The following is a 17,419-nucleotide window of genomic DNA, read 5'->3' on the forward strand; positions in this document are numbered from 1 at the left end:
GCTGGTGCCTCCTGCCCTTGGCCGGTGTGCCCGCGTTTCCCGTCCGGCTGCCCCATCTCAACTTCCGGCTTCCCGGCGCTCTCGCTACGCCGCCTTGTGGCCATCGTGCGGGGGGGACAGCCGGGGCGGTGAGGACCGTGGGGCGGACAGCCGGGAGCCCTGGAGTCGGCGTCCCGCGTGGGGAAACTGAGGCTGTCTGCATGAGGGCCCGGCGCCCCGTCTGGCCCCCGACACTCACCTGTTCTGAATTTTGTTTCAAAAACGGGAGTGAAGCGTGCGCTGCCGCCCTGCCCCCTCTGTGGCACATTCCTTGCTCAAGATAAAAACAGACGGAGGGAAAGGAACGTGCTGGGTCAAAACCAAACCACCAGACATTAGTCGAAGCAGGGAAAGCCTGCTTTATTCGGTAACCGCTGACAACTGGGGAAAGAGCTGAGCTCCGACTGGTCTGTGCAGAGGGGGCTGGGGTTTTAAAGGGAGAAGGGAGGGAGAGAGCAGAGCCCACTGGAGTCACGGTCAGGAAGGCCACGAGGCTCCTTCCCAGGCAGCAACACCAAGGGCTTTCTTCCATGATCGTCAAGGCCAGCGGCTTCAGCTTCTGCCTCGGCCAGGCAAGCTGTGAATTCCAAGGCCAGAACCACCCCCATTCCCCACCCCACACCCGGTCAAATGTAAAAGGGTAGACTGGAAATGTTCCTGGATCACCCACATCCCAACTTCCGGAACACTGGCTTGATCTGGGAGCTAGACAGCGGACAGTACAGGCAGGGAGCGGACACGCTAGTAAAACTAGGCTAAGAGCTCAAGACTCACTCCGGCTGATCCTTTGGTGTGGAAATAAGTTAAGTTACTTTTTCGTTAGAGACTTGTGCATTTTTAGGAAACCAGAACAGTGTCATCACCCCAAAATACCTTCGTTGGTGTGGCCACCTCCTATCATCTCATCCCTAAAGTGTCCCCCAGTCTCAGCAGAGTTTCAGGTTACATTCACACTTACAAGCCTAAGACACTGAGGCAGATGGGGATGGGGGTCTCAGAAGGCATCCCGCTGGCTTAGCACCAGAGGACCCTTACCTGAGGCCCCTTATGGGAGCAAATGGCAGTGGCACCAGAGCACCTGCCTTTGGTGGCCTTTTTGGCTGATATTTACAGCCTTTTGTCCTGCTGCAGTCTCCCTCCCCCACTCTCCAGCCCTCAGACTCCCTCTACATGTCTTGTGGTCTCTCCCACAGAATCTTTTATATTCGGACTTTACTGGGTGTGGGGGGAAAATGTAGAGCTTCCATTGGCTTTTACTTCTCTCATCTTTTCACAAATTCAGTTTTTTTTTTTTTAAGATTTTATTTATTTGTCAGAGTGAGCACAGGCAGACAGAGTGGCAGGCAGAGGCAGACGGAGAAGCAGGCTCCCGCTGAGCAAGGAGCCCGATGTGGGACTCGATCCCAGGACGTTGGGATCATGACCTGAGCCAAAGGCAGTGGCTTAACCAACTGAGCCACCCAGGTGTCCCCACAAATTCAATTTTTGCGAATTTTTTTTTTTAAAGTAGCCTCTAAAGCCAGCATGGAGCCCAAGGCAGGGCTTGAACTTACGACCCTGAGATCAAGACCTGAGCTGAGATCAAGGGTCAGATGCTTAACTGACTGAAATACACAGGCGCCTCTTCAGAATGTTTTATAATGTGGGGGGAAATCGGCTAATGATAAGAATCAGGGCCCTTGGAGAGATGGCTGGTCCTAGGTCCAGCTCAAGATTTACACAAGATGAATCTATAGATGGTGAGAGGGGAAATGGTGCACAAGTGTGTAACAAAATAGTCTTCTTTTTTAAAAGATTTATTTATTTATTTGACAGACAGAGATCACAAGTAGGCAGAGGCAGGCAAAGGGGTGGGGAGGCAGGCTCCCTGCTGTGCAGAAATCCAGATGCTGAGGCTTGATCCCAGGGCCCTGAGATCATGACCTGAGCCGAAGGCAGAGGCTTTAACCCACTGAGCCACCCAGGTGCCCCTGTAGCAGAATATTCTTTTTTTTTTTTTTTTTAAAGATTTTATTTACTTATTTGACAGATAGAGATCACAGGTAGGCAGAGAGAGAGGAGGAAGCAGGCTCGCCGCTGAACAGAGAGCCTGATGCGGGGCTCGATCCCACGACCCTGAGATCATGACCTGAGCCGAAGGCAGAGGCTTTAACCCACTGAGCCACCCAGGTGCCCCTGTAGCAGAATATTCTAAAGCTGAACATGTACATATCTTGTGACACAGCGATTCACTCCTGGGTAGAAACCCAGCAGTAACTCACATCCATGGTCACGAGACCTACAAGTACTACTACACGTAGCCCAAACTGAAAACCACCCACTGTCTAGGTAGGTGGGGTGAACAAATGAAGCAACAGGGAATACCGTTTGGGAAAGAAGCAACACGTGGATTGACTTGGTCTCCCACTGTGGAGTAAGCAAGATGGAGAATTCCTTGGGGTGCCTGACTGGGTCAGTTGGTATAGCATGCAACTCCTGATCTTGGGGTTCCGGATTCGAGCCCCATCTTGGATTTAGAGATCACTTAAAGGGGCGCCTGGGTGGCTCAGTGGGTTAAGCCACTGCCTTCAGCTCAGGTCATGATCTCGGGGTCCTGGGATCAAGTCCCGCATGGGGTTCTCTGCTCAGCAGGGGGCCTGCTTCCCTTCCTCTCTCTCTGTCTGCCTCTCTGCCTGCTTGTGATCTCTCTCTGTCAAATAAATAAATAAAATCTTAAAAACAAACAAACAAACAAACAAAAAAAACCCCAAAATCTTAGGGGCACCTGGGGTGGCTCAGTTGGTTAAGTGTCTGCCTTTAGCTCAAGTCATGATCCTGGGGTCCTGGGATGGAGTCCCACGTTGGGCTCTCTGCTCAGTGGGGAGCCTGCTTCTCCCTCTCCCCCACTACTCATGCTCTTGATTGCTTTCTCTCACATGAATAAGTTAAATATTTTGAAGAGAAAAAAAAAGAAATAAGAAATAAAATCCTTTTTTTAAAGGATTTTTATTTATTTATTTGACAGACAGAGATCACAAGTAGGCAGAGAGGCAGGCAGAGAGAGAGGAGGAAGAAGGCTCCCCACCAAGCAGAAAGCCTGATGTGGGGCTCGATCCCAGGACTCTGGGATCATGACCTGAGCCGAAGGCAGAGACCTTAACCCACTGAGCCACCCAGGTGCCCCAGAAATAAAATCTTTAAAAAAAAAAAAAAAATCCTGTTCCGTGATTCATTTACACAAAGTTCAAAACCAGACCAAAGGTATCTGCGGGGGTGGGGGGTGGGGTTGGAAGTTAAAATGGTGATTACCGGGCGCCTGGGTGGCTCAGTGGGTTACGCCGCTGCCTTCGGCTCAGGTCATGATCTCAGGTTCCTGGGATCGAGTCCCGCATCGGGCTCTCTGCTCAGCAGGGAGCCTGCTTCCTCCTCTCTCTCTCTGCCTGCCTCTCTGCCTACTTGTGGTCTCTCTCTGTCAAATAAATAAATAAAATCTTTAAAAAAATAAAATAAAATAAAATAAAATGGTGATTACCGGAGAGGAAAGTGGCCAGAAGGGGGCACCAGAGTCAGGGGGTAATGCAAGGGCTGTCCTCACTTGGTGGAAATTCATTGTATACTTCATCCTTGGTTTGTGCACGTTTCTATATTACACTTAAAATATTTCTTTAAAAGAAAAAATGTGAGTGAAGAGAAACCAGTGGGGTGCCTGGATGGCTCAGTTGGTTACGAACCTGCCTTCCGCTCAGGTCATGATCCTGGGGTCCCATGTTGGGCTCCCTGCTCAGTGGAGAGCCTGTTACTTTCTCCTTCTGCCTGCTGCTCCCCTGCTTGTGTTCTCTGTGTCAGATAAATAAATAAAGTCTTTTAAAAAGAGAGAGAGAGAGAGAAAAACAGGCCATTGCTATGGCCTTGGCAGGTGACGACAGTGGCCTGGACCTGGATGACAAGCAGTGAAGTAGAGACACAGGCAGATTTGAAAAATATTTAGGATATTAACCCTATGGGACTTGGAGACTGACGAGATCTGAGAAGGAGGTAAAGTGAGGGGATCCGAGATAAATCCCAATTTCTGGCTTGAGTGACTGAATGGACCGTCCCACGTTTACCAAACTAGAGAACACCATGGACGCAGAGATTTGATGCAGAAGGCTCACGGGAGCCACGTGTCGAGGACTGGCTATGTCCAGGCACTAAGGACGCAGCCAGGAAGGCCACAGAGCCACTGCATGAGTCTGGTCCTGAACACGAGGACTTTGGGGCATTTACAAGACATCCAGGTAGCAACGTCAAGTGCAGAGTCAGAAACAAACGGTAAATCCAGGGATACTGGCACGAAGAATGGTTACAGCTATGAAAGCAGCAAGGGAGGTGTATCAGTTACTTCTTGCTATTTCCCTTTTAAAGATTATTTATTTATTTATTTGACAGACAGAGATCACAAGTAGGCAGAGAGAGAGGCAGGCAGAGAGAGAGGGGGAAGCAGGCTCCCTGCTGAGCAGAGAGCCCGATTCGGGGCTCGATCCCAGGACCCTGGGATCATGACCCGAGCCTAAGGCAGAGGCTTTAACCCACTGAGCCACCCAGGCGCCCCAGTTACTTCTTGCTATTAACAAAGGATCCCAAAACATTGTAGCTTAAAATAAATACTATCTCATAGCTTCTGTACCCTACAGGGCTTAGCTGGGTGCCTCTAGCTCAGGGTCAATAGCTGTGGTCAAGTTGTCTGCTTGAGGGCGCCTGGGTGGCTCAGTTGTTAGGCGTCTGCCTTTGGCTCAGGTTATGATCCCAGGGTCCTGGGATCAAGCCTCCCATCGGGCTCCCTGCTCCATGTGAAGCCTGCTTCTCTCTCTCCCACTCCCTCTGCTTGTGTCAAATGAATAAATAGAATCTTTAAAAAAAAAAAAAAAAAAAAAAAGGAAATTGAAGGTCAAAGGAAGAGGGCAGAAGATGTGACGGTGGGCGGGTGCCGGGGGCGAGATGTCTGCATGGAGCTCAAAGAGCGGTGGAAAACCATGGACAGATTTGTTCAGTAGGGAGAAAAGATTCCATTAAATGATGCTGAAGGCATACAGTTGGTGGCAAATGGCAAAGCTGAGGCTACAGCTCAGGCCTCTGGGGCCAGTGAAACAAACTAGATGAGAGGCTTGGGGCAGGGGGGAGGGGACACAAATTTACAGACACCAAATAAATAGGGAGTGGGGCACAAGGCTTACCTTGTGCTCTCAACACCCCCAGTGTCTCTGGTCCTCAGTGAGGGCTGTGCCCTCCACACCCCGCAATGCAGTCCTTTACTGCCAGCACCACAGGAAAACACTGGGGTCACAGCTGCAGGTAAAGATGTTACTTAACGTGATTTAGGGACAAGCATCTGAGCCTCGGGAATAACCAGACCCTATTTAATAACGGATAACAGAGATCTTTACAGTAATCTTTCCAGAGCTGGAGAAGGATTTCTCTCTTTGCCCTGAATTGTTCTAAATGTGTAAATCCTATGGAAATAGAAGATACAGGAAAACTTGTCTTTCTTTTGCCATCTCTGAAAAGATCTGAGAGAAGACTTCCATCAGTCAGGTGCTCTAAGTGACTAACACCAGACTTAAAAAATATCTTCACATTTGATAAGTCAAGTCCTTGTACACCTGAAACTAATTATGCTGGAATTAAAATAAAAAAATTTTTAAACTATTTTAAGATTTTATTTATTTATTTGACAGACAGAGATCACAAGTAGGCAGAGAGGCAGGCAGAGAGAGAGGAAGGGAAGCAGGGTCCCTGACAAGCAGAGAGCCCGATGCGGGGCTTGATACCAGGACTCTGGGATCACGACCTGAGCTGAAGGCAGAGGCTTTAACCTACTGAGCCACCCAGTGCCCCTGAACTATTAAAAAAAAAAATTTAGAAGATTTTATTTATTTATTTATTTGACAGAGAAAGAGAGCACAAGCAGGGGGAGTGGCAGACAGTGCAAGAGGGAGAAGCAGGCTCCCCACTGTTAAGCAAGGAGCCTGATGTGGGCCTTGACTGCAGGACCCTGGGATCATGACCTGAGCCAAAGGCAACTGCTGAACTAACTGAGCCACCCAGGTGCCCCTAATAATTTTTTTAATTCAGTTTTTTATTTTAGGGGCTACGGCCGCTACTCCCCTATCTTGTGCATGTGCTTTCTCTCACTGTCTCTGTCAAATAAATAAATAAAATCTTTACAAGAATTTAAAAAAGAATTATTAAATCAGAAAACAAAAACAAAAATAAAGTTAGCTTTTTGTTTTTGGGTTTTTTTAAACGCACCAACTACTTAAAAAGAATTCTAAGGTAATGCCTAGAATAGTTTGTGTGCATTTTCAAAATAATTTTAGGAGATATTGAAATATACCCCGCAATAGGTGGATTTTTATTAAAAGTCTCTCCTTTGGAAGTGTGTTTATCACTTGGGGAAATAAGTAACAATCCAGCAACTTTTCATCTGTTAGCAGGTAACGCTGGGGGAGGGCAGTGTATTTTTCAAAGACCAGGGAGATTTTGAAGGGACTTAATGTTCAATAAGCCCTTTTCTCTGCAAAGTCACTTTAGTTAAGGGAAGTCCCCTTATGGTAAGTCCCCGATGGTAAGTCTCACCTGGCCAGGACTTGTCCCCTCCACTCAGCACCGGGTTCCCAGGGGCAGGGACTGCGCAAGAGGCACAGGAGGGAAGCAAGCATTCCCTGAATGAATGAATGAATGAATGAACGAATGAATGGTGCACGCTCCCGGCGGGCCAGGAGCAGGGTTTAGACCAAGCAAAGCCCCGGCCGAGGTTTAGGAAAGGACACCGAAAGCTAGTGTTGCTCTGTCTCAGTGCAGCCGTCAAGCCCTTCTGCCTGGAAGTTCTTTCCGGCGGTTTGGTCAGGCTGGTCTCGGCTCTTCTGACGCATTTCCAGGAAAGCTTCACTTCGAGTCGGGCGCCTGGCACTCCGGGCTGACAGCGGACCCCGAGCCTTCCCGCCTCCCCGGGGCCCTCACGGCGGACTCGGACCCTTACCAGAACAGCGCACGTTCCAGCAGGTCCCCTCCGCCGTATCCGCACAGGTCCCGTTGCCCGCAGTGCAGCCGCCCCCACCCCCAGGGCTCGGACGTGGCCAAGTCCTCAAGGACACCGCCACTGCGGAGCTGGTCAGGCTTGTGGAGCGGACCGCGGAGAGGAGCGCAGGGGGCGCGGCTCTGGAGGCGCCTCCGCCCGAGGGGTGGGGCTTCCAGGCTCCGCCCCCGGTAGGTGGAGTTACCGGGCCCCGCCCCGGGGTCGAGTGACCGCCGGGTGCCTTGAGGTTTCTCAGCCCCAGCGGATGCGGGCGTCAGGAAAAGTCCGGGCGGCGGAGCTCTGGGCGCGTTGCGCGCTGCGCACCTCTGAGGGCCGTGGGCTTCGCGGGCCGGCTCCTGAGCCATTCCGGCCGTGTTGACACGTGCTGGCCCTGGGCTAGGTGTGGAGGATGCGGCGCAGACAGGGAAACACCGCTGTCCGCGGGGAGCCTGTGGTCGCGGGAGGAGCACGCTAGACGATGAAAGTAAAGGAACAAGATAAGCCCAGGTGCCAAGTGCACGGAGACAAGAACCCGGCAGTGGAATCAGAGCGAGCGCAGGGTCTGGCCCGGACGGATCCACGAGTCTAAGACTAGGGGCGGCCAAAGCCGAACCTTGGCCGCGGAGCAGGTGGCCCCGGGTGTCCAGGACAGGCGGTGCCACGAGAGTGTCTGCGGACTCTGAACTGTAGGTTCCCGCGAGGAAGCGCCCTCCGGGCTGCGGCCGGCCAAGAGCACGATGTGAAAAGACACCTTAGTAGAGCCAAGAGAAAGGCTTGACTTGGAAGCTCAACTTGGGCCCAAAGCCAGTGTGGGGTCCCGTCCCGTCCCGTCCCTGAAGTCCCTGCTTCCTCTTGGAGAAAGCTGGGACGAAGCCACCTGTCAAGATTCTTGGGAAGATCTTAGGTGGTGTTGATGGCGGGCTTTCCTCCCCCGCCACATGGTCCTGTTACGTCCTTACAGCTCCCGCACACCTGCGTGTAAGCCCTCTGAGGTCCGGGCCTGTTCCTCCTGTTTACCTCAGTACCTGCAACCGTGCCTGGCACATAGCAGGCCCTTGGCAGAGATTTGTCAGATGAATGAAATGTTAGCAAAGGGCCCAGCACATAACAGGCATTTTTAAATGGCCGCTCTGGTCCCCCCAGAAAGTACAGGTTAACAGACCTCCCCGCCTCCCCCACAAGGAGAACAGGAACAGTCCTGATTAGGAGGGGGGCAGTTCTTAACTGGAGGGGTAGCGAGACTCTTCATCTCCTCCCAGGCTAGAGTATCCATTAGCCACTCCGTCCTCATTTCTCTGGCCCCGCCCTCTCCCCCACCGCACTCCCAAACTGGGAGGTGAAGGGTTAACTCTAGGAATCCCCCTCATTACCTGGATGGGACTAGAGCAAGGCACTTCCTGTTCAGTTTTCCCGGAGTCCTTTCCCAGTCTGCCGAGGCTGACTCCGGCCCGGGGCCCTCAAGGAACCCCTAGCACTTCCACCTCTGGAGTGGAGACCCTGAGTGGTGAGTTGCAGGGAAGCCTGGGGTGCAGGGTGCCAGGACAGACCTAAGGAGTTCCTAGCAGCTCGGAGGGAAAAGGAGGACCTGGGCCTCAGCGATGGGATGGGGGATTAGGAAGCTGGAAAAGAAGTCTTGGGAGGGTGTGGGTTGGCTCTGCTGGGAGCTCAGAGCCAGCCAGCTGTGTGGACCTGCCACTATGGGGTCCTCAAGGAGGGTGTGGGGCTTCCTGTAGCATGGGCTTGTGGTACCCACTGGGGAGGGTTAGGCAGGCTCCATGCACTCCAGGTGGACCAGCCGGCGGCATCAACTGAGGCCAGCCCCAGCAAGGGAGCCTAGCCAACAAAAACAAGCCGGCCAGTCTCCTTCCAGTTGTGTCCAGGGAGAAGGGGGGCGTTCCCGGTTGAAGATCCTGGCTCTGGGCTCTCCTGTTGTCTGGGTGGGTCTTTGGGCCTCACCTTTACCCTGGGCAGGTCCAGCCATTGCCTCCCCGTGGCTCTGGGCTCCAGATTAAGCCGGTGGAAGGAATATTGGAGGATGGTTGACGAGCCTCCCACCCCCCACAGATGTGCATATGAACAGAGCTTTTGTCCGGAAGACTGAGGGGGGGAGGGAGAAACTCTCAGGCCAACTTCCCTTAAATTCATTTCTTTCAAACCTTTTGGCAAGACCTCTCCTGGAGGTTCCGGGCACCCCTGTGGGTGTCTAGGCCCAAAGGCTAGAATTTGGAATCTCACCCCCCCCCCACCTGACTCCCAGTGTTATATTCTGGCTAAAACTAGGCAAATTGCACAGGCAGGGAGAGAAATTGGGTCCTTATCTGTTTCTGAGCTTTTGCGTAGAGGTCAAGATCAGTGTTCTTGCCTTAGAGAAAATGCTGGCTCCTACTGGTGTGACCTTGAGGGAGTTACCCGTCCTCTCCAAGCATGCTCTTTGCCCTTGTCAAATGGAGAAATTATAATTTACCAGGTGGGCTGGGGTGGGAGGAAGCAAGCCTGAGCAGAGACACATACTAGCCCTGGATACCTACCACCTATTATTGCAAAGTGACTGATGACCCGTTATTGGTTCTGTTATTTTGCTCATGCTGCCAAAACATGAAACAGTAATGAAACAATAAGCCCTTTACCTGCTGCGCTTTTCTGTAGCACACGTTTTTGTATGCATTCCTCAGTAACACACCTTCTAGGTAGGCATCATTATTTCTGTTTGGTTACTTCTACTAACAACACCATTTTGAACAAGACGCAATCCTGTTTGCCAAGGGGAGAGAGACGCTCAACCATGATTGTGGCGCAGCGCGACAGTGGACGGGGAGAGACAGGTGGCTGGTGTGTTGTGGAGTCCCTGGAGAGTGGCGCCAAGGGGTGAAAGGTGCCGCATGCAGGGTCAGATGCCAAATGCGGGAAAGAATGTGGGCTGCGCAGCTGGGCAGCTGGGCGGGAGACCTGGGAGAAGCAGGAAGGGGGAGGGAGGCTGGAGAGGCGGGCAGGTGGTGGGGATGGAAGCCTGGGTCTTCAGCAGCCCTTCCTCCTCCCCATTCTGGGGTGGGAAGTGCTCAGCCAGGTTTAAAACTTTGTTCTGCCACCCCTCAACCCCCCCCATCTGAACAGGAACATCAGGGAACCGCCCCCCTCCAGCCCCAGCCCCAGCCCCGCAACAAGGGGGCTCAACAAACTGTCCAAAGCTCTTGGCCAGGCTAACTTCTCCCCGGCTGCATTGCCAATGCTGTGTTACCTCCTTGGGCAAACGTCTGGGCCTCCGAGCCTTGGTGTCCTGAGCTATAAAATGGGTTGGTGATGGGGTCCACTGTTAGTGGTGGTCCTTTGTGTTGTTGCTCAGTAATAATGAGAATTGCGATTGCTAGCTCTCCTGCTCGCCCACCATGGGCTTTCTTCCAGGAGCCCAGCACTGCTGTACTCCTTTCCGTGCTGGGGAGTGTTGCGAGAACATTTTTTTCCTTGCCCCTGCTTGGGATGTCCATGGACTGAGGGTCCGGCGAGAGACGCCCGGGGAGAATTGTAGCCCTGAGGCCAGAGAGCAGGGAAGGCAGACAAATGGTGGAACTTGAGTTTTTATTTCCATAATAATTTTGACCCAAATTAAAATATAAAAGTGCCTTGGGCGCCTGGGTGGCTCAGTGGGTTAAGCCTCTGCCTTCGGCTCAGGTCATGATCTCAGGGTCCTGGGATCCAGTCCCGCATGGGGCTCTCTGCTCAGCAGGGAGCCTGCTTCCTCCTCTCTCTCTGCCTGCCTCTCTGCCTACTTGTGATCTCTCTCTGTCAAATAAATAAAATCTTTAAAATATATATATATATATTTTAAAGATTTTATTTATTTGACAGAGAGAGATCACAAGTATATATATATATATATATATATATATATATATATATATATATATATATAAAAGTGCCTCAAAACTCAGGAGCAGAAGTGCTGGCCTATTCAGGACAATGAAAGCCCTCTGGGTTGTGCTGAAGGACTGAACGGAGTCCCCTGGGTGAGGCCAAACTTGAGGCATCTCCCTGTTGTTAGATCTGGGCTGCCGCACCAGGAAACAGTGAGTTTCCCCATGGAACCCTCTGGCAGGAGAGGGGCTGGTGTGGGCTTGGGAAGCCGGTGGGGGAGGCTGTCCGTCTGTGGAACCACTGCCCCCTGGTGGCCAGTTAGCACTTTTTATTGCTACTTGGGGATGGACACTTTGCAGAGGGGTAGACCAGGGAAGAATCCAGAACTTTAAAAAATATATATTTTTTAGTAAAGAAAGAGAAACAATTGATTCTCCTAATCATTACCCAGCTCTCAAGAGTGTACCCACCAGAGGCCTCTGAAGTGGGCAGAGCCACTTTGATCGGCCTTGGGAACATAATCATCCAAATTTCTGCAAGTTATAAACCTTAGTCTTGGTCTCTCATCTGGAGATGCAACCATTATTCCCTGCTCTCTGGCTCGTCCTGGCCTCTGTTTCTGGTGGAACTCTGGGAGGTGAGCTTGGAACACCAGGTGGGTGCTCGGGCCTGCTCTGACCACCTGGGTGGCCTCGGCCTTGACTGCTGAGAGCCCTATCCAGAGCCATAAATTGAGAACCAGGATGTCTGGCCACATGCATGAGCTCCCCCCACCCTCGCCCACACATGCACACCTATTATCTTTAAAACTGTCGAACTTTCATGCCCACTGAAGGAACAGCACAGTGGGGGCACCTGGGTGGCCCAGTCAGGTAAGTGTCTTCCTCCAGCTCGGGTCATGAACTCAGGGGTCCTGGAATCAAGCCTCATGGTCTTTCTCTTTCTCAAGTAAATGCATTTTTAAATTTTTTATAAGATTTTATTTATTTTTTAGGGGCGCCTGGGTGCCTCAGTGGGTTAAAGCCTCTGCCTTTGGCTCAGGTCATGATCCCAGGGTCCTGGGATTGAGCCCCGCATCGGGCTCTCTGCTCGGCAGGGAGCCTGCTTCCCCCTCCCTCCCTCTGCCTGTCCCTCTGCCTACTTGTGATCTGTCTGTCAAATAAATACATATTTTTTTTTTAAGATTTTATTTATTTTTAGAGTACACTATTTTTTTAAAAAGATTTATTTATTTATTTGACAGACAGAGATCTCGAGTAGGCAGAGAGGCAGGCAGGGGTGGGGAAGCAGGCTCCCCGCTGAGCAGAGACCCTGATGTGGAACTCGATCCCAGGACCCTGGGATCATGACCTGAGCTGAAGACAGGCTTAACCCACTGAGCCAGGCACCCCTAGAGTACACCATTACTGCCTGTATTCATTATATTGTGCATGAGATCTGTAACTTCCTAGGTACAAGCTTGTACTTTAAACACTATCACTCTTACCCACCACACCTCTAACCCTCATGTTCTCACTCCTTGCAGTGCAGAGCTGGGTTTAAAGTCGAGCTCATCCTGCAGCCGTGAAGCATTTTTGACAAGGGCAGATCTTTGGTGGTGCTGCTCACTGCCTATAGCACAGCACTGAGAGGCAGGGAATGTTCTGTCTCGGGAATGCCAATTTGGATCTCTGGGGTGAAGCGATGTGAAGTTCTAAATGCTCCATCGGGGCAGGGCTGGGGTGGAAGGGGGACAGAGCTACTGATTTTCTTTGCCTTGTACTGTTTTGGTCGGGCTATCCTGCTCTTTGAGCCCTTACCCATGACCAACGAGAGAAGTGATTCCCCTGAAGGCCACATCTTTTTAGGCATTTCTCTTTTTTTCTTTCTTTCTTTTTTAAGAAAAAATTTTATCTATTTATTTAGTTGACAGAGAACACAAGCAGGGAAGGAGGGAGAGGGAGAAGCGGGGAGCCCGATGCTGGACTCGATCCCAGAACTCAGGGATCATGACCTGAGCCAAAGGCAGACGCTCAATGGCTGAGGCCCCCAGGAACCCCTCTTTAGGCATTTCTCAACACCACAGGTGTGGGAGCAGAGAAGGAGGGAGCAGAGAAGGAGAGACCCGAGTGGGAGCAGCTGCGGCAAGTCTCCCCCAAGCTGAAGGATGCTGGAAGAGCCCATGTCGGCTGCCCGAGAGCCAGAGCAGCTCGGAACAGTCAAACTGGAGGAAGAGGAGACTGCCGGTCAGGAGGGCCCCCGGCATGCAGAGGCCAGGCCCCGGCCGGAGGTGGCTCACCAGCTCTTCAGATGCTTCCAGTATCAGGAGGACATGGGGCCACGGGCAGCCCTGAGCCGGCTCCGGGAGCTCTGCTGCCGCTGGCTGCGGCCAGAGCTGCGTACCAAGGAGCAGATCCTGGAGCTGCTGGTGCTGGAGCAGTTCCTGAGCGCGCTGCCCGCCCACCTCCTGGCTCGGCTGCAGGGCCAACAGCTCAGAGACGGCGAGGAGGTGGTGTTGCTGCTGGAGGGTGTCCAGAGGGAGTCCAGCACCGTGGGGCCCCTGGTAAGAGGGTGGTGGCCAGCTGGGCGGGACAGCAGGTGCGGACTCAGTGCCCCATGAAGAGGTCCCTCCATTTCCCTTCCTGTGGTAATTCCTTTTTAACCTAACTCTCACCTTTCCTCGGTCACATTTCTGTTGGGAGTCAGGACAGGGACTATCCCCCTGTCCTGTCTGTCCCCTAACAGATGTGTTTTGAACAGGATTTTAGTTTTAATACTGGCAAGAATTGTCCCCGGGCAGACATCACTTTGGAGGAACAGGGGGGCTCTTCCCAGGTCTCTAGTCACAGCCCCAAAAAGGAAGTGTCCTCAGAAGGACCCCCAGCCCTGGAGGCAGCAAAGGAACCTCTGCCATCCCAGCCAGGACCTTCCAAGCCCGCTGAGCTAGAGACCTGGAGACATCCCCCAAGTACAAAGCAGTCACTGAGCCCAGATCCCAAGAGGACATTCCAGGTCCTACAAGAGACTGGTGAGGAGCTGGTACCCCCAGACGGTGGGTGCTGGGAGGCACGGTATGTGAAAGCAGGGTGAGAAGGATGCAGGCCCCTCTTTGATGGGGATGGTGTACTCCCTGTAGCCACATGAAGGGGAAGTCTAGCTTCTAACAGCTCTTTCTCCCCCCACCCCCATGCTGTCAGTCCCCCAGGGCCCTGTGCTATGGCTGGAGGAAAACTCCCGGGATCAGGAGCTGGCAGCTGTGCTGGTGAGCTAGACCAGTACCCTCATTCCAGAATGTTCTACCCTGGATGTTCTCCGCCTCTGCAGCTGGCGCAGATCTATGCCTTTCTTCATTTAAACCTTAAAAGCTCATCGTCCCCCTCAGGTCATAGGGCCCCATTCCTCTCTCACCAAGGGTCTCTGCCCACCCTTCTGTTACAGGAGTCCCTGACATTTGAAGATGTCCCAGCAAAGAAGATTTGGCCTGCACACCCACTGGGTAAGAGGTCCTTCTCGCTTGCAACCACTGAAGGCCCTTTCGTTGTATTTCAGGAGTGGTCCCTGAAGCTCAGATCCTACCTCACTTTTGGCCTCTTGGGCTAAAAATGGGCTATGTGCGGGGGGCAGGGGAGGGCAGCTGGGTGGCTCACTTGCTTAAGCATCTGCCTTCCACTCAGGTCAGGATCTCAGGGTCCTGGGATCAAGTCTCGCCTGAGCAGGGAGCCTGCTTCTCCCTTTGCCCCTCCTTCCACTCATGACTGCACATGAAATTGTGCAATCTCTCTCTCTCAAGTACATAAATCTAAAAAATGTAACAACCGGCCATCTTAATGAGGATTCATTCATCTCGTCCTTCATTCAACTATTTATTCATTTATTTTAAAGGCTCATTGTGTTTGATCTAATCATCAACCCCTCAACGTTGAGCTTTCAAAATAGGTAGTCATTGGGGTGCCTGGCTGGCTCAGCGGGTTAAGGTTTCAACTCTTGATCTCAGCTCAGGTCTTGATCTCAAGCTCATGAGTTCAAGCCCCAGCTTGGGTTCCACACTAGGCATGGAGCCTACTTTATTTATTTATTTATTTTTAAGTAAAGCGGTTACTATGGTAAATTCTGTGTTGTCTGTTTTTTACCCTCATCTTCTGTCCACTCAACAGTTTTGCAGGAACCCTGGGTTTCTATCTGCTTTGAGGCACTGAGGTTCTAGGCCATTCCTGGGACCCTCTAGGAATATGCCTGCTGTTTTCTGCTTCTTTCCCAGGACTTGAAAACAGAACCCCAGATGAGGAGTTCAAAGAGGAGCCCAGAGGGGTGGCCTGGCCTGCTGCCAACTCAGCAGAGTCTGGGGCAGAGGCTCCTGGGGTGGCAGAAGAGCCCGACCCTCCCCGGCTGGGGCCGGGCCCTGAAGCGAGTGGCTCCGGTGAAGGAGGGTCCCCTCGGGGCAGGAGTGACATTCTGGAGGTCAAAGTAGTCGGGGACGCGGCCAGGTCGGAGCCGGGGATGGAATTCATCTGCACAGACTGTGGTTTGGGCTTCCGAGAGCTCGCCCGCCTGGAGGCGCACCAGGGGCGCGCCCACCCGGGCACCCGGTGCTTCCCGTGCCAGTGCTGCGGGAAGAGCTTCGGCCGGAGTTCCATTCTCAAGCTGCACATGCGCACGCACACAGATGAGAGGCCCCATGCCTGCCACCTCTGCGGCCACCGCTTCCGCCAGAGCTCCCATCTGAACAAACACCTTCAGACTCACTCCTCCGAGCCCGCCTTTCTGTGTGCCGAGTGCGGTCAGGGCTTCCAGCGCCGCGCCAACCTCATGCAGCACCTGCTGGCGCACGCCCAGGACCAGAAGGCACCCTGCGTCCCTGAGACCAAGAGTGAAGCGCGAGAGCTGGCCGTGGTCCTGTGCTCTCACTGTGGCCAAACCTTCCAGCGCCGCTCCAGTCTCAAGCGACACCTGCGGATCCACGCCAAGGACAAGGGCCACCAGTGCTCTGAGTGCTCGGGCAGCCTGCGCCCGGGCCCGGAGCGCAGGCCTTACGTGTGCAGCGACTGCGGCAAGGCATTCCGGCGCAGCGAGCACCTGGGGGCCCACCGGCGCGTGCACACGGGGGAGAGGCCCTTCTCTTGCCAGGTGTGCGGCCGCAGTTTCAGTCAGAGCTCCCAGCTGGTCTGCCACCAGCGTGTGCACACGGGCGAGAAGCCCTACAGCTGCACGCACTGCGGCAAGCGCTTCGTGCGGCGGGCGGGTCTCGCCCGCCACCTCCTGACCCACGGCGGCCCAAGGCCCCACCACTGCACCCAGTGTGGCAAGACCTTCAGCCAGACCCAGGACCTTGCCCGCCACCGGCGCAGCCACACGGGCGAGAAGCCCTGCCGCTGCAGCGAGTGCGGCGAGGGCTTCAGCCAGAGCGCGCACCTGGCGCGCCACCAGCGCATCCACACCGGGGAGAAGCCCCACGCCTGCGACACCTGCGGCTACCGCTTCCGCAACAGCTCCAACCTGGCCCGCCACCGCCGCAGCCACACCGGCGAGCGACCCTATGGCTGCCCAACCTGCGGTCGCAGCTTCCGGCGGAACGCTCACCTGCAGCGGCACCTGGCCACCCACGCGGGGGCCGGCAACGAGGCGGCGGCCCGGCAGGCCGAGCCCCCCCAGGAGTGCCGGGAGTGCGGCAAGAGCTTCAGCCGCAGCTGTAACCTGCTACGCCACATGCTGGTGCACACGGGGGCCAGGCCCTACTCGTGCGCACAGTGTGGCCGCAGCTTCAGCCGCAACTCCCACCTGCTGCGCCACTTGAGAACCCACGCGCGCGAGACCCTGTACTAGCGGCTCCAGGTTCCGCCAGGCCAGCCCTGCGCGCCTCTCCCCGGGGTCCTGGGCAACCAAGGCCGGCAGAGGATGTCTGGATCCCCCACTCCACCGGCCTCCCTCTGGCTCCGCAACCGTGTGTGTTAGTAACCCCCCCTTCGCGCCCCCACCCCACCCCCGCTGGCATCTCTCCGTGGCCTCAGGCGTGTATTTCAAAGTACCTAAAGGAAAACAGCCTTCTTGAAAATGACTTTTCTTTTCTTTTCTTTCTTTTTTTTTTTTTTTTTGAGATCCATCAAAACACTGTCTGTCACCCTCACCGCTGTGACAGGGATGCCTTTTCCCCTTCCCTACCCCAGCTCCTTCCACAGTACCCTAGACAGGAGCAGGCCCAGAGAGAGCCCCGCCCAGACACACCAGAAAGGCCCAGAATTGGGCCAGGGTGGCAGAGGGGCGACAGCTATCGGAGTCGGCTGTGAGTAAGGCCACGGAGTGCCACCCTGGAATTTTTCCTTCTCTGGTGTCTGCCCCTAATCCATGCTGTCCAATACAGTATCCTGTAGCCACATATGCTTGTTCAAATTAATTAAAATGGAATAAACTTTAAAATCCCAGATTCTGTGTTATTTTTTCCCCCCAAAAGATTTTATTTATTTGAGAGACAGAAAGAGCACAAGCAGGGTGGTGAGGCAGAAAGAGAGGGAGAAGCAGACTCCA

The 17,419-nt window shown here is 53.5% G+C and overlaps 1 protein-coding gene and 1 long non-coding RNA gene across 3 annotated transcripts; one reads left to right on the forward strand and one right to left on the reverse strand.

Annotated features, from left to right (window-relative positions):
- Positions 1-4,924: 4,924 nt before the first annotated feature.
- LOC131819201 (uncharacterized) lies at positions 4,925-7,186 on the reverse strand. 2 transcript variants are annotated; one of them, XR_009349088.1, is made up of 3 exons: positions 7,037-7,186; positions 6,634-6,719; positions 4,925-5,343 (listed from the first exon to the last, which is right to left on the reverse strand). It is a non-coding gene; the product is annotated as an uncharacterized LOC131819201 (long non-coding RNA). The 2 variants fall into 2 exon arrangements; XR_009349087.1 differs by having other exon boundaries at positions 4,925-6,719.
- Positions 7,187-8,481: 1,295 nt separating this feature from the next.
- ZSCAN10 (zinc finger and SCAN domain containing 10) lies at positions 8,482-17,311 on the forward strand. Its single transcript, XM_059155178.1, has 6 exons — positions 8,482-8,576; positions 12,987-13,463; positions 13,661-13,928; positions 14,098-14,162; positions 14,339-14,396; positions 15,159-17,311. The coding sequence occupies exons 2-6, from the start codon at positions 13,068-13,070 to the stop codon at positions 16,718-16,720; spliced, it is 2,349 nt and encodes a 782-aa protein (XP_059011161.1). The 5' UTR covers positions 8,482-8,576; positions 12,987-13,067; the 3' UTR covers positions 16,721-17,311.
- Positions 17,312-17,419: the final 108 nt, after the last annotated feature.

The sequence above is a fragment of the Mustela lutreola genome, chromosome 17 (genome assembly GCF_030435805.1).
Source record: "Mustela lutreola isolate mMusLut2 chromosome 17, mMusLut2.pri, whole genome shotgun sequence".
NCBI lineage: Eukaryota > Metazoa > Chordata > Mammalia > Carnivora > Mustelidae > Mustela > Mustela lutreola.